This window comes from Lutjanus erythropterus, chromosome 15 (assembly GCF_056507025.1).
Source record: "Lutjanus erythropterus isolate fLutEry1 chromosome 15, fLutEry1.hap2, whole genome shotgun sequence".
NCBI lineage: Eukaryota > Metazoa > Chordata > Actinopteri > Lutjaniformes > Lutjanidae > Lutjanus > Lutjanus erythropterus.
This window is the reverse complement of record NC_139331.1, coordinates 27,123,334-27,140,518: the sequence shown is the minus strand read 5'-3', so window position 1 is coordinate 27,140,518 and position 17,185 is coordinate 27,123,334. Positions and strand designations below refer to the sequence as shown.

At 38.9% G+C, this 17,185-nt stretch overlaps 1 protein-coding gene across 1 annotated transcript in view; it reads right to left on the bottom strand.

Moving 5' to 3' along the window:
- The window catches only part of adgb (androglobin), a 67,611-nt gene extending 53,597 nt beyond the window's left edge, over positions 1–14,014 (bottom strand). Inside the window, exons 1-8 of the mRNA XM_084738097.1 lie at positions 13,855–14,014; positions 13,245–13,404; positions 12,261–12,353; positions 9,785–9,856; positions 9,353–9,529; positions 5,401–5,540; positions 3,185–3,271; positions 829–1,001 (exon numbers count right to left, since the gene is read on the bottom strand). Coding sequence (XP_084594223.1) covers positions 829–1,001; positions 3,185–3,271; positions 5,401–5,540; positions 9,353–9,529; positions 9,785–9,856; positions 12,261–12,353; positions 13,245–13,404; positions 13,855–13,925 — 973 coding nt within the window. The 5' untranslated portion in view covers positions 13,926–14,014. The remainder of the gene's footprint in view (positions 1–828; positions 1,002–3,184; positions 3,272–5,400; positions 5,541–9,352; positions 9,530–9,784; positions 9,857–12,260; positions 12,354–13,244; positions 13,405–13,854) is intronic.
- Between the last annotated feature and the right edge of the window lie 3,171 nt (positions 14,015–17,185).

Sequence of the window (17,185 nt, the reverse complement as noted above, 5' to 3'; positions counted from 1 at the left end):
ATGTTTCAATCCTGCCTTCTTCACATTACCACACTTGACTTGGGAGGCTCTTCTGCCCTGCGGGAACACCAAATAATTCACCCTGCCACTGCTCCCTCTGCTGGTTTATTTATAGTCTACCATACACGCATTAACCCTCCCTGCACTTCATAATACATGAACTAGGGAAAACAGGAAGTGATGCAGGAAAGAAGCAGCAGGGCACTGGCTGACAGACACTGAGTAATTTTGTAGTATGGCACGATAGTGACCTTAGACCTGGAATTTTACACAGTCCTAAAATAAATCACTACGCAATACCATGGATGTTGCAAAGGTATAAAGGTTATTACTGCTATAGGAGAATGGAGTCATTGATAAGTGCAAGTTCGTGCAGGAGAATGAAATATTCATTGTCATGTTCCATACGGGTTGAATTATAAATGCAGAGCCAGGAAAACAGAGATTTACCCACACTGTGTATTCACATACGTATATACAAATATATAGGTTAGTTCTGCACATACATGCAGACACCCACCACAGATGTAGAATTTTTCAAACTACCCTCTGTTAAATTAACAAGCTGTAGTTAAGTATTCTGTGGGAAGAAATGATCACAATCTAATGGATGATTGATTTAATTGACTCACTCAATTACATGTGCAAGCAGAGTGTATAATTGAGATGTATGTTTGCGGGTATGCATGTGTACATAATTGTGTGTGTGTGTGTGTGTGTGTGTGTGTGTGTGTGTGTGTGTGTGTGTGTGTGTGCGTGCGTGCGTGCGTGCGTGCGTGCGTGCGTGCGTGCGTGCGTGTGTGTGTCTGACTGCAGCATAATTCAGACCTTTACTCTTCTCTGGATCTGACAGCTGACTCTTGCTGTCACTACAGCTGGAATCTCCTCCTACAGCTGGCTCTGCAGTCTGAGGCATCGTCTCCGGCAACATCTCATCTGGGTGTGTGAATATGGGAATGGTGTCTTGTAAGAAATCCCAGGTTTTTCCCACATATAAAGACCTTAGTGGAGGTTAAAGAAATTATAATTGGTTATAGGCAACAGGGGACTCTGTTGTCAGATGAACTCTGTTTCTTCACCCTATCTTAGCCTTGTCCCTACTGCCATTTCTGCTCCTCTTTTTGTCCTGTCTCTCTGTTTGCTGAATAATGGGCTGCAGTCCTCACACCAGCATTTCTCTCTTGCTTGAGAATAAAGTACATAATACATTCTTCTCTCTACTTCAACACAAGCTTTCAAAGATATTTTTACTGAAGGCAAGGCTTCAGGCCTTTCTTACAGAAAGGGAATCCAAAATGCTTTAAAAATGCATTAAAACATTTAAAAAAACAGCAGAAAAACATTTAAATACTAAACTAGGGAGAGATGAAGATGGATGCAGGTTCCAAACCTCCTCTCCCATGCCAGATTTACAGGTCACTGTAGTGCACTTAAAAGGACCAGTGTGTAGGATTTAGTGGCAAGTAGTAATAAGCTTGCAGAAACTACAGTGACCACACCACCACGAAAGGCAATATCTAGAGCCAGTGTTTGGTTTGTCCTGGGCTACTATAGAAATATGGCAGTGCAACATGGCTGCCTCCATGGAAGAGGAACCCTATTCAATGTAGATATAAAAGACTGTTTTATAGGTAATAAAAACACAACAATTTTTATTTTCAGGTGATTATGCACAAATGAAAACATGCTTTTGAATGTTATATTCATTTTCAACCATATTCTGCCAAGAAATCCTCATAAATCTTACACACTGGACCATTAAGTTGTCAGCACGGTGTGAAGCAGTTTAGTATACCTGAATCAGCCAGCTTCATTTTTATGTGTTTTGAAAGAGAAAGGTAGAGAGTCATGTTATTTCAGTTGAAGGACATCACTTTGTTGCTCGTTTAAAGGGCCACTTTTCCTGTCATTATAATATGAGGAGGACATGTGAAAATCTGACATTAAAAAATTCCCACTGCAGTTTGTGACAACTGCCAGCTTTTTTTTGCTGAGCACTGGTTGAAATCTGACATGAATTACACTCCTACTTCTCCTTTTTCAGTAGGTGTACCTCTCAGAGAATCTCAAAAATCAGACAACTCCAAAAAATAGTTCTTCCAACTTGTTAGCTCACTAGCTGTGGAAGGTAGTGAGAGTGGACTTGACTTTGAAAAACATATTGTAATACAAAAAACTGTTTCCAGACATTAGTGTAAAAAATATAAAAATAAAATCACCCTTAACTCCAAATTCATTATTTCTGTGGACGTAAAATCTTTGCTTTATTTAATGAACTTGTTGCCTTTGCATTTGTCCTTTGTGCCCTCAGAAAATTGGCTTTTTCCATATAATGTTGAAATCCAGGCTGGTTACAACAGTGGCATCTCTGTGCTGATTGTAAACATTAGTCAAAATAATGAACCTAGATGCCTTAGAACAACCTGCAGCCAATAGTGATGGAAATCATGCTAAAATCATACTAGTACAAACACAAAACAATGTACCTATAAAATAGTCTGTAAACAGATTTTTTTTATCCAGCCAAAATATTGGTAGAGTTGCTGTTTTTGGTTAAACAGTAGCAGACGATGTAAACAACATCCTGTGTATGTGTGTGTGTGGTTGTGCACATAAGACTGCAAACCCTACGAATGTCACGAATCAATCTGAAACACAAACACAGTCATGCTCAGTGCCGGTACATGTTGATAGATTCCCCAGGTGGTACACTAACAGCAGCTAACCTGCTGAGCTATAGAGAATAAGACTCCCCAGCTCCGCTCCAAAACACTGTTGCCCCATTAAAGTTCCATCGCTGACAAGCTGAGATTTTCCACTCCACGCTGCCTCTTCTCCACCTTTATTATACTGTATACCTCCTTGTTTCCATTTTGGACTTCAATCATTTTTTTCCCCCCAAAGAGTGACTTTCCATACTACTATAGACAAATACACTTGTGCTGCAGTATACTTTATAAAAAATACCATACTTGAGAAGAAAAAATGCACAGCTTGTCAGACTCTGTGAGTGTCAGTTTGATTCTCACTCTTCATTTTTTTTTTAATAAGAAAAATATAAGCAAAGGGAGAGAATGTCAATCTCACTAACGAAGACACAGTTAAGGGGAACACCTACTGTATGTATAATATTTAGAACAAGAGATGCAGAGGACAGAGGTACAGAGACAAACGAGGACCTTACCTAATAGGACTGATTTCTGGGATCCAGCCAGTAAGGGTCTGGATAAAGGTGAACTCCCCCATCTCCCCACAGGCCTCTGACACTACACTGAGAAACAAACACAAAGAGCTGTTAAAAAAAAAACAAGAAAAAAAACAGACCAAGCAGAGTTCAAAACAATATTGGCAGTGGCTGTGTGGTCAAATGGACCTTGTGGGGTCATGGTTTCAATATGTGAAATCGCACCCAATACGCTTGGCGTTCATGTGGTTTAACTCATGAGAATGACGGCAAAAATGGATGTCTCTTTGTCTTGGTGTCTGCCTTCATTTTACAATTACGTTTAGGAATGACACCAGTGAATATAGCAAAGGTAGCTAACGTTTGGTCATTTTAAAAAATACTGAACAAACAGTTCAAATTCACTCTTGTGGCTTGTTTAAGTGGAAAACAAAATGCCTTGAGTTTTGAGTTTGGCATTATGGGGGTTCCCATCTTGTTTTTTTGTTTTTTTATAACCAGAGCATGCGCATTACAGACAAGAGTGTGTAACTGATGGATGTCTTAGCTGGACAGTACCTTGGTATTTGGCTCCTACATTCAGCAGGAGAAAATAGCAGCCTGCCTGGCAACAAAATGTCTCATATCATATCTGAACAGCACACTAAAATACGTTTCTGAAAACATTTGAGGAAAGAAATAGGTAATGTAGTACCAGAATCTTGATGCATAACTGATCAGCACTGCCTCATTTGACAGTTTTAGCAGTTTCATGAGCTTTCTGGTGCATTACGCCCTAAATCATAACCTGTTTTATCATCTGTTTTATTCTAAATGGGACAATAATTTACAAAATGAACACCATGATGCTGAATTGAAAGACTTGAAATTAAAAAAAGAATCATAGGTGCATTAGGAAACTGTTAAGTGATGTCATAAATCAAGAGAGAAGCAGGGTAATTTTGCCGTAAGAGTATATAACTTCTTAAATCTAGTGGAGTCGCCCCCTGCTGGCCATTAGATGGAAGGCAGACTAAAGGCACTTGCACACTGTCTCCATTTTTCAGACCCAGAAGCTCCCACCACAATTTATTAAAGAGTCTATGGCACCATCACAAGTTTATAAACAGTACAGTCAACATAAATGTTAATATTGTTTTAACCAGCCTGAATGTCAAGGGTACAGGCTCAGTTTATGTTCTACATTTTGACATTTGTCTTACAGTATGTGCATTGAAACAATTATTTAAGTCTCTGATTTTAAAGAAGTGTGTGAGACCACATATGAATCCTTCACACACAATGTTCGGTTGAAGCAGATGGCTACAGTGGCTCTAATTAGTCCTCTTGGGATACTGTTGCCAACCTGTCCAGTCCACACATGATACTGCACACGAGGAAGTGTAATCAATACAACTTGATCAGTAATTTTACCTCCCCATAACCACTGCAAAAAAAACCACTACTCAGCACTAAAGTGAAGGAGCCAACTCTTCAACTCTTTATTAAAAACACTAACAGTTTCCTGAGGAGGCTGAGCAGACACCTGAGCAAAGTTTGCTCTTAGTTCAGTCCGAAGAACTTTCACTATGGCTCATGAATGATTCACCAGGAGAGAGGCTCCTTTGTTTCCTGTCTTGGATGAAACATTTATATCTCGACCTTCTGTGGACACTGGAACAGCCACCTTTATACACGCCATGTTGCCCCATCACAGACACACACGCTGGCTGTCTGTCACCAAATTAAACACAGCCCAAGGTGGAGATTAGGTCAGGTGAAGGTTTGGCTAACTCAGCAAAAGGCTGTGTCAGCTTTATCTTGTTTAGGTCACTTACTTTGGCACAATATGAATGCATGTTCAATTGAATGCAAGTCAAAAATGTGGGTTTCATATATAACCTACAGTCACTTTGTTCATGTAGATATGATGACGTTAAGTATTATTGGTGAATCACTGTATGTATTTATAGAAATTCCTTTGAAATTGGGCAACAGTAACAGCCTCTACACTGCTTTACTTAAGCAGGGTTAGTGTATAGTGTTAGTATAGGGTAAGTAGCACAGCGTGTGGTGTTACAGTGGTCTTATTAGAGTGAGGCGGCGTAGTGGGTATATACTTGGAATAAGGTTGAGTCTGTTCGTAAGCCCTCTTAATTAAAGAGTACTGTTTCCCAACTCCTTGGGGCAATACTGAGATGCTTATAGAGTTCCTGCTGGAATGTATAGTAACTCACTTTGTGCTGGCCACTTTAATGAGAGCCTTAGCCAACAACATTGGCCACAGCTCTGACTGACAGGTGGAGGCAGGGAGAAGCAAGTTGTTTTCTTCATCAAATGGCATGGAGTCATCCACTGTTATCTTCCTCCAACAACCCTAAAAGCAAAGAAGGAAGACACAGTGAGTGAAGATGTGGTATAATAATTAATGCACCTCAAACAGTTATTGTAAGAAATTAGGCGGACACTTTCTTTCCAATTTTATTCAAATTCATGTCAACCTTAAAGGAAAAAGTCTGCGATTTTGGGTAAAGGTTTTATTTGCTTTCTTGGCAAAAGTTAGATAAGAAGATCAATGCTACTCTCGCTAAATATGAAGCCACAGCCAGCTGCCAGCTAACATAGCTGAGCATAGAGACTGGAAACAGGTGGCTTGGTTGTGTATGAAGATAACAAAATCTGCCTACCAACACCTCAAGGCTTATTTATTAACCTATTTATCTTGCTTGTTTAATTCTTAAACAAACTGGAGTGGAAAAGCAACAAAATACTGTTTGACGGGGGGTTTTCCGCCTGACTATTTCTTGGTCAGGACCAGTAACTTCCTTGAGTCTCTGCTTTTACCACTTGGCAAAAAAGTGAATAAGCATTTTCCCAAAATATGTTACTTTCCTTTAATGTAAAGTTATTGAATTATTTTAAGTTACTTGGATTTACATCACTCTCTCATGTAAAATGTTACTGCCAGCCAAATATAACTGATTGCCTTCACAAATTAAAATCAACCTCTACTGTCTTTTTTATAAGACACAGTAACAAGATAAGACATGTTGATCAGGGCCTCGGAAACCACAAAAACTTAGGTCAGTTTAAATAGAGTGGTTTAAGTTTATAGCATATCTGCAATAAAGTGAAACTGATGGAATGCTGCTTTTTGCATTCATAGATTGATATTTGAACTGCAACTCTGAGCCTCCAGGACAATAATGGAGCATTGCCTCTAGGGAGAGCACTGAAATGGCGCTAGCGTCAGTTGATAAGTTATCAAGTGTTTCATCCATGCTCATTATCATTGTCTACGTGACGCATCATGTAGTTGGCTACTAGCCGGCTAGTAATACCCCATCACATCCATGCAAGTTTACTAGGCAGCCTTTATAAACTTACAATCATAATTTTTGGTATTGCTGACTTTACTAGGATCTGATGTTCATGTATGTTAGCAGGTTTCTCTGAGTCTGTGTGTTTAGTATCAATTTAATTGCTGCTCAGATTTCCTAAAAGAACAAAAGAGCCTTTTATGCACAATTTAATAAAATTATTATTTGCAATAAACATAGCATTCCTTGATGGTAAGGAGAAATCTGTAACATATTTACTGTAATAAATCATAAAATGGCCATATGTCCTAAGAGACTAAAGAAATATAAAGAAAAAACAACTGAAATACTCACTTTTCAGAATAATTGCTGAATGAGCAAGTGTCTGTTTATGAGCCACAACAAATCATTAACAATCTTTTAGGAGTACATATGTCTAACAGTTAGTTTGAACAATACGTTAATGTGGTCTAGTAGGCAGAAGGAAGTCAGTTACTTGCTCCTGCAGTGTTTCTGCAAACTGCCTGAGCCTCCTCGAGTCGCTTCAACTATACATCATGTTAAATAGGATTTCAATAGATTTAATATAACATCTATGGCTCCAAGTCACTACTGGGCTGACACAACCCCCCTAGCACAACAAAATTACGTGAAATATTAGATTTCCACCTCAGGTGTGACTCATATCATAAGAATAAGCATCAAGAGTTTTTTCCCAAAAAAACTCAATGTGTAACACATCACCTAAAAATATCTGATCTATGGGTTTCATATTCAAACACTTCTCCAAGCATTAGCTACCTTATGCTTGCATCTTAGCATCCTGTTTGGTGTCAGAGCTTGTTACATGCCGTCTGCAGTGTGGTCTGTCTACTGGCCGTCTGTGGGAGTTTCACACTGCTTGTAAGAAAAAGCAGCACGAGCAGGTGATAATCTGAATGACTGTCCGCAGCTGTGCCTCTTCTTATCTATCAGAGCAGTGTGCACAAGCAATGCAAGCCTATATAGAGTGAGGCGAGCCGGGCACACTCCCTTTCTCGCTTGTTCCTCCACTTTCTTGTCAAACCATTGCCCCAAGGAGGAGCTCGATGTGTTCGCAGATGGGATAAAATACAGCGCGAAAGGGCAAGTTAGAGGAGAGGAAGAAAAGGAGAGACAGAGTTGTAGGGCAGCAAAAAACAGGGTGAGAAAATGAGAATGGGATGGATATTCACAGCAGCGTGAAGGAGGAAACGGCTGGAAAAAAGATTGGTGTGGAACAGTAAAGAATCATACATGCAGGGGAGAAAAGCAGTAGCCTATGAGCAAAAACAGGCGAGGAAAAGGAAAGGAGGGGGGGTTGGGCGCTTAATGCCATCTCAACAACCATCTGTTAGCGTGCTATGGTTGGCACGGGGACTGCTGCCTACAACCGTGTCATGCTTGTTTGTCAAGGCAAGAGTCACAGTGTTAGAGAACACCACCACTTTTAGTTGTGTCTTTTCCACTCTCTCTCTGACCCAAATTGTTGTGCTGGAAGAAGTTCCCTTTCTGAAATGACATAATGATGTAGTGTCCACTACTTAGAGATCTGTGGCAAGCAACACACATACTGAAACTCGCAGGCCAGCAACTTCAAGCTGCATCCCAATGCAATGAAATCGTTTATTTAGAGCCAAAAATCTCGAAAAATCCATACAGTTGCACAAAATTAATATATATGACACTGCAGTCCATAAAACCCTCCAAGGGATGCGCCGACTCTCATGGTCTCACTCGGCGAAGATATTCAACTTGAGCCTTGCTCTCTGAGAAGCAGCTGACTCCTGTTAAGCCTTATCTATTCATCAGGCAACGTATGAGGCCCGGCCACTTTTGGCACAGCAGTGAGACTGATTGATTTGAGCACTGAGTGGATAAGGCTTTCTCATCCCTTCCCCCCTCCAAGCCCTCAGTCCATCCCCATTCCCCTCTCATCTTCTGCATCCTATGTGGTCTGAACAATACAGAGCAATCTTAAGCAACCCATTGCCTTAAGTGTGCCTCTAAAAATGTATGATTAAGAAAAAGCAGCACTGTGAAGCAGCAACTTCACCAGAATGTCAGAATTTTGGGATGTCATAGAACTAAATCTTTAGTAGAGAGGTTCTCAATTTTTCCTCAGCCAAGGACCCCTTACAAGATAGATTCGCAGTCGTATGCCTCCACTGACAATTTAAGTTGCCGTTTACATCCATATCTGTCAAGACTCGTATAATATATGTAGCGAAGACTTTGAGATAAGTCAATAAAAATTATTAAGTGCATTTTAGTACAGAGGATTGATAGACAGCTGAATATTATGATGTCACAGTGAAGCTGACCTTTGACCTTTTGCATATAAAAATACTTGTGGGACATTTTGTCAGACTTAGAGTAAGAATTCTTGAGTTATGAGCAAAAATGTGTTTTGTGAGGTCACAGTGACTTTTAGCTTTGACATGTGACCACCAAACTCTAATCAGTTCGTCTTTAAATGGAGCGTAGTGAGAAATTCGAAGACGTTCCCTCCAGTTGTTCCTGAGATATTGTGTTCACAAGAATGGGACAGACTTGAGGTCACAGTGACATTTGACCACCAAATTCTTATCAGTTCATCTTTGAGTCCAAATGGATGTTTGTACAAAATTTGAAGAAATTGCCTCAAGGTGTCAAGGGTGATAGGTTGTTCAGTTAGCACATAATCTATAACAATTTTAGATTTAAAAATCAAAATATTTGTCGAACTATGAATCAATGAATCTGAAAGATTTCCACAGACCCCCTGGCAGAGTGCAACAGGCTATTTGAGTACTACTGCTTTTGCAGACTTAGATGATTGTATGTGTATGTGTATGTGCATCAGACTCACCATCCAGTAGAGTTTGACCATGTATTTCCCATAGTTGTTGTAGAGTGGTACATGACCTTTCACCACCTTACACAGCGAGTAGATGTGCTCCCAAGGTGTCCAACCACCTTGTTCTGTAGAAGTGCGTTTATCCAGCATCCAAACTATACAGATCTCACTGATGATCCCCCTCATCAGCTTGAATGAAGACAGGAGAGAAGGAAGAGAAAAGTACTCAAGAGTCTAACGACTACTCACCAATCTTTAAATCATTTGGCTTTGGCAATCATAAAGTATTGGATATATCATCCACTGAATCAATAAGGCAGACTAATTCATTTCTGTCAGTCAAATGTCACCCTGTTTGTCGTCTGAACTACACTATCCAAGTGCTCATCAATACTGATTAGTGGAAACTCATGGCAATCCTCAACAGTAAAGCTGAAAACTAACCTCGCTGCAGATCAGATGATAATTGGGGGACATCAGGTCAAAGGTCGTTTGATTTTCAACAACAGTGAGACTCTAAAATAAAGCACATCATTGCACATCATCACCACACATTATAGCACATTCAAATAGCATTGAAGCACCTGTACATATCAGAGTCATTCATTATCATAACACAGTGGTCGACCAGCTTTAGAATATTTCGCTGTCGCGTCACTTGCGTAAAACTGACATATATATGTGACCTACTTATTGCTTCTGTAGTCATCCCAGGGCCTATACTGGTCTAACCTCACCATGATACTCCCAGGACTGTGTCTGCGATGAATATTTCACCACAGAGTTAATAGACTCTACCATGTTACTAATTAAAAATGAATTAATGGGTCAGATGATGGTGAGATGGATCAGCTGCGGGTCAAGGGAGGTTGTGTTTTCTCAAATCTAAGTGAGAAAAGAACTTTAAATTATTTTTATCAATAGCATCAGCTTTGGAAATATAGACTAATGAAGAGTTTCACAGTAGAGCTATTGCCTGCATCCGCACAGCTGATTGCTTTTGTGATTAGCCCGAATTCCTCTTGAATAAAATTAATGAAATGCTTTTGACATCTTGAGTGAAAAGGCAGCTTGTGACCTGGCAAGGACTAATTCAAAAAGCAGGAAGCTTCCAGTAATTGCTCAATACTGCACTGAGAGAGAGGGTAGCAGAAAACTGGAGTGATGCAATTAAAACTTCATTGGAGGCGACTAGAGAGCAGATTTCCTTAACTACATTTCACACTGTGTGGCAAAGAAATACACTTTGTTAATGCATGTAAAGGCTGCAAATAACAGTTATTTTTATTAACCTGCCAATGTTCTTTTTTTGCTTGGGAGATTAATCGTTAAGTATATGCAAGTACATGCAGCCTGTTAGTCTTTTAGTCTGCATAATGGTAAACAAAGACAAATGACCACAAAAGGTTACAGGAAGCACACAATGAGTCTCACGCAAGAACATTTTTGTATTCTTATCTTAAATTTCTCTTATTTTTTTATCATACGATGGGCTGATACAAATGTGTCACGTGAGATTCAGCAAAGTAAATAATCAGTAAATGATCCGCCTGAGTGTATTTGAGTGCACGTGCAGGAGACTTGTAAATTAGCATAATTAACGACCCAGTAACACCATATAAGGCTGCACTTCCTGCCCCACATGTCAGGAACCATTCATTCATGAAAATGGTGTCAAAGGCTAAATAGAAGAACTTTACAAGTTCAGAATTTGAAGTCCTGCAATCAGGAATAAATGAAAATCTGTCATTTTAACACCGTCACCAGTGGAATTGAGGGACCCGTTAAAATCAAAGAATGAGAAAAAACACTGATGTTAATGTCATGTTATCTGAGGGTCGTACTGTCACTGAAATAAAGACCACATGTCTGGATACGAAAACAGCGTCAAAGAAAAACACCTTGCCACAGAAATTTGATCAATTACTGCACTAGCAAGAGGGAGTCAGTTTCTATCACAGAGACTGAGGACAGAATAAGGAGAGCGACTTCATAAACCTGCATGTGAAGATATGCACATAAGATAAGAACAAATCTGTTTATACGAGTGGTTCTTGCATGAGGTCCATTGTCTTTAAATTCTAAAACTCTACATGTATTAAATTTACAAAAATATCAGGTGAAGGAGAATAGCAGCTCTTGAGAAACTGAAACCAGCAAATGTGTATTTTTACATGTTGAATCACTTTAACCTTTAATTAATTCATATAACAAATATAATCAAATAGTGCTGTAAAAAAAACTATAAAAAACACAATACTCAGTACCTCTTTTGATCCCATGACAAAAAAGAGAAAAAAAGTCCTAGGCACACAAAATAGGATATTTTTCCCTTGTATTTTCATTAATATCCTACACACAATGCTGGTGCAGATAAAGTTAATGAAAACTGGTTTTCCTGCAAGCCACATTTCAGGAAGCTCAATGAACTAAGGTCTTGAATGAGCACTTTCATCATCATATCACTATTTTTTCATATCACTATTTTTTTTATAGCTTTGGTACTTTAGTTACCATTATTATATATCATACAAGAATATACCTGCATGACACATATGCTGGCTCCTGTTTATTATTGTTGTCCTTAACATGTATTTGAACCTGTGTGTCATCCCAAAGTTATCATTGTTGTTGAAAAATAAAAAGACACTGCATGTAGCCCACTGATACTAATTAAGCTCCTGTTCCATTTAGTTTAGCAGAGCCTTTCTAGTGACCCAACATGCACAATAGTAGCACCCTGACGCTGTTTGACCTGAATGGAATGGAACTTTGATTAGGACCACCGGTAACACCTGTGTTTACCCTATTTCATGCAAGCATGGCTGCTTTGAAAAAAGGTCTATTGGAACAAATAGACATTTGGCATGTACTATCCCCATGACAAGCTATACCATTAATACAGAAGCATGAAGGTTACCTTGTTGACAATAAACTCTGCAGGACGCTTCCAGGAGTGCACTTTCAAAGATGGAGGCAGTGAAATTTTTCCCTCAGGATCCTCAAAGAACGGCTGCAGACAAAAGCAAATAAAGTGAATGTGAAACACAGAAACACAATGAAAAAACAATCAACATAATGTCGAAATCAATACCAAGTGTAAAATGAATCTGAAGCACATTAATGTTCTGTAAAGCAGAGATGGGAAGCAACTAAGTACAAATACTTTGTTACTGCACTAAAGTTGCGTTTTCAGGTATCTGTAGCCTACTTTACTTGGGTATTTATTTTTTCTGGTAACATTTTACTTTACCTCCCTACACTCTGACACAAATATCCATACTTTCTATTCCTTACATTTTAAAAAGAGGCTTGTTACTTTAGTTTTATTACCTTTGGGGGCAACAAGCCAGATTTCAATCTAAAAAGCCACTTCATAGTGTATCATCGCACATCACGCACAACACACTGAACAAGACCAAAACAGGAAGTCAGGAAAGTGGGTCAGAAATCATTTTCCATGACCCTGTACTAACTGGCTTGTTTATAAGTGGCTGATAAATAACTTTTTCATCTAGGGCTGCAATGTCTATAAAATGTCAGATGATAGTGAAACATGGCAATCATAGTCCAAGACAATGCCTTAATGTCTTAATAAGAACATAGTTTCATTCTTTTATACCACTTGCCTGGTCGGACAAGTGAGTTGCTAGATTTACTAGCCTAATGTGGCATTTTACTCGCCCCGGGCAAGCAGGCTATTCATATTGTTGAACCTTGATGTAGGGAGAAGCTGAATCAGTACTTTCATTTTTACCAGAATCTTTTTAAAACAGGTACCTGTACTTCTACTTGAGTACAGAATCTGTGTACTTTTGCCACCTCTGCTCTGCAATGTGTGTTACTAATGGAAAATTAATGAATGATGTATTGGAGTTTAAATTATTTTCAAGTCCGGATTTACAGCATTGTGACTCTTGTTCGTCTTTCCGTCTTCTGCTCCTTTACTCGAGTCCCATTTCTCCTTGCTGACTTCTGCATCGCTCCATTCAGGCCAAATGGGGAATCTGCATCTCCACACGCCTCCTAGGCTCTCAGAGGAAGTACCAACAAGGGACGCTGCTCTGAAATGATGACACATAGCTATTCACTTCATTTGTTCAAGGCTCCCCCTTTTGTCAATATTTAGCAGCAAAAATTAGCCAGCTCAGTACCAGACATTCAGTCTTGAGTAAACCCACCAAATCCCTGTTTACCCTCGCATAGTGAAAGTGATATTAGTTCATAAAGCTGGCTGTTTTCTTTATATTATTCAGACTGGGGATTTACGCACAAAGCTTTTGAATTACAGCAAGAGACAGGCAGACAGATACAAATATGTGTCTTTATATTAAATAACGCAATGAAAGCAGTCACAGTTGAAGTATAAAATGCTCTTTCTCCGTTAGAATCAGCGATGTTTCTGAACGCAAACGTTAGCTAACTTACTTTGACGTTACGTGGCTAATGCTAACGTAACTGCCAACTACAGCTGACTTTAATTAACGCTAATTGCGAACGTTATCCAAACTCACTCTGTCTGTCGGTCGGATAAAGACACTTTACTGGAGGAGGACTCCTTTTTCTTTGGTTGTGCCTTCGACATTGCACTTGGTGTGACAAATCTGCAAGCTAAGTGACCCACGACCGAACAAGTCAGGTAGCCTGGCTGCCCTCGAGGTGCGTTTGTTTCGATGTGCCTCTGCTCTTGAAAGTTAGGGCGTTGCTCGGCAACGGAGCTTCAACGTGGGCGGGGTCTGGAGCCGTTTCAGCACTTGTTACCATCATGAGGGACTGACAGCTTTTCTTTTACATCCAAAGAAAATCTATCTCACCGGTTGAAAATGTAAATTTTACAACGATGAACCAGAATCTCTGCTGCATTTATTTTACTATTATATTCACTTTGCTACTTTATGGGCTTGAATAAAAGATTATTTATTGTGTAAAACTAATCGTAATGTTTAATTTGAGTGTAAACAGACACATTACATATTTTGAACATGATAATTATAGCATTGACTTCATTGAAAAATTATTGATTCTGCATTGTATGATTCACATACATCACTTGACGCAAGATGGTGAATATTACTCCCAGTTTAAAAATTTTAAAGAATATATTAAGACTGCAATTTATACACGCATAAGAAAAGTAAAATTCTTTCATGAAACATAACATGTTCTTTGGTCTTTTATTTTCTTGTTTATTGTAATTTTAAGGTAAATGCATTTATGTATCCCATAGTGTTTTTTAAATTATGACTTTAGGTAAAGTATTCATTTATTTGGTTGTTTGTTTATTTAAATGCACTGTCCTTTTTTCTTTAGATATCATTATACTGAGCACATGTCTGCAATGTTTGGGTATATGAATATCATATATGTAAATGTCATAAATTAAACATCTGGCCTTATACACCTTTTTCACACCTTTTTCATATTAATATTAAACAGTGGGGTACACACAGTATTAGCAGAGCATTTCCAGTTAGATACAACTTGCACAATAGCAGCACCCTGACTGTTTGACCTGAATGGAACAGAACGTTAATTAGGGTCACTGTTTCTTATCAAAATTGCTGCAGAATATATGTATACATGTTTTATGTGTATACATACACACACACACACACACACACACACACACACATATATATATATATATAGATACATAGATAGATAGAGAGAGAGAGATTGAGAAAAATTGACAAAACATTACACTTTTCAATAGATTGCACTCCAATGAAACCACAAAATATAGCCTCTGCTGCAGAGTTGCAGAGTTGAATCAATACCTTTCTCAGACCATCTTCATAACAGTAATAGCATCACAGAGATTGCGCCTTCCTGAAGGCCATTGGATTGTATTGTATTACTTGAAGGCTGTCACCATGTGATGAACATATGGCTCATATAACTGTGGGTCTGTAGCACCACTTACACAACAACACAACATACTCACAACACACTCCAACATAAAAAGCAATACATCTGTATGCTGTCACAGTTCCAACTGTCTCTGAACTGCATGCTGACATGCTTTAATGACGTGTTCTGGATTACAGCATTGGCATTGGATAAGAGTTGCTATAATGCTTGTACACAACAACACAACTGGCATCCCTCATTACATTCCTGCTCTGGTAACAATTAGGAGTGTGGAAGAGCACAAGTTGTAGAGCACAGAGTCTGATGACTATCACACACTGTTTCTTGAGTGGAGTCACATGATAATGTTTCTCTCTCGCTCTCTCTCTCTCTCACGCACACACACCCACAGTCTGAGTCGTACTTTTCACACATACTGTAGGCCTACAGCTTTATCCATAGTCCTTTGTGCTACGAGTTTTTTTTTTTTTTTTTTAGGGAGACTTAACACTACAGGTATAGTTTTCTGAGATATTTAGTACACATACACACATTTTGTGAGCCTTTTTGTTCCATGCAAACGTAAAAACTGTACCAATGATGACTCTGCACACATACAGCGCTGGATTACTATTAGTAGAATCTTGATTATTGAGGCTGTGGAAGTGTTAGTATTTTGATATTGCTTTTCATTAGGTCGATTAATATTTAGCCTGGATTTCAAAGATGAACTTTTGTTGCCTCTTGATCATTCTTCAAGCACACACAGAACATTTATTGTCACTGTGCTGTTACTTCAGTAATTCTGTACCATGACAATTACCAAGAACCTAAAAAAAATCTGCACCAGGAATGACTGCTGGTACAGTATGCCAATAAAAAATGTGTTGAGAATAATCCTAGCTCAGTGGACTCCAACAGGTCTACATGCCAGTTAACACCTATGAATTTTCTAATCTGAGTTTGCTCTTTGGCTTTGGAAAATAAAGTATAAAATTCTAAAAGAGAAAAAATGTTTATACTATATTCATATCAAGGTTTCTAGTAGGCAACTGGACTTGATAGAGTTCTTGAAGACGTTTCGCCTCTCATTCAAGAAGCTTCTTCAGTTCTGACTGACTGGTTTGGGAGTTCAGGTATTGAACCTAAGTGGGGCCGTTAACACCTAGAGGGGCATGTGACTCGTGCCCACCCTGGGGGGAGGTGTGAACGGGAGTCATTAAGGTCCCTGCTATCATGTGACTTGTTGGAGTCACATGATTTCAGGTGGGTATCCAACTGCCTGGGGAGTGATCTTAAGACTGCATTGTAAGTGGCAGATAAATTGTGTATTAGACACAATTCACAATGGAAGGGCGGGAACATGAGTCACATGCCCCTCTAGGTGTTAATGACCCCACTTAACTCCCAAACCAGTCAGTCAGAACTGAAGAAGCTTCTTGGATGAGAGGCGAAACGTCTTCAAGAACTCTATCAAGTCCAGTTGCCTACTACAAACCTTGATATGAATACCATGACCTGGATGACTGAGAATATTCACAGACATGTTTATACTGTATTTGAGCCAAATAATGTGCTAAGCATATGGTGCAATCACAGGTATGAATGATTCATAGCATTTTGGACACCAGTATTGCTCAAAGGTTTCAATACATATATACAATCCAAATGACAAAAAAGTTGAGATGCTATGTAAAAAAGCAAATAAAAATACAATGCAATGATTTGTAAATCCTTTTTGACTTGTATTCAGTTGAATCTAGTATAAAGCCATATTTAGCATTAAACAGATAAATCCTATTGTGTTTTTTGTAAATATACACTCATTCTGAATTTGATGCCTGCAACATGTTCCAAAAAAGTTGGGACAGGGTCAGCTACTGTGTAAGATCACCTTTTCTTTTAACAACAGCAATTGGGAACTGAGGACACTAACTGTTGAAGTTTTGAAAGTGAAATTCTCTCCTGTTCTTGCTCGATATGGGATTTGTCGTG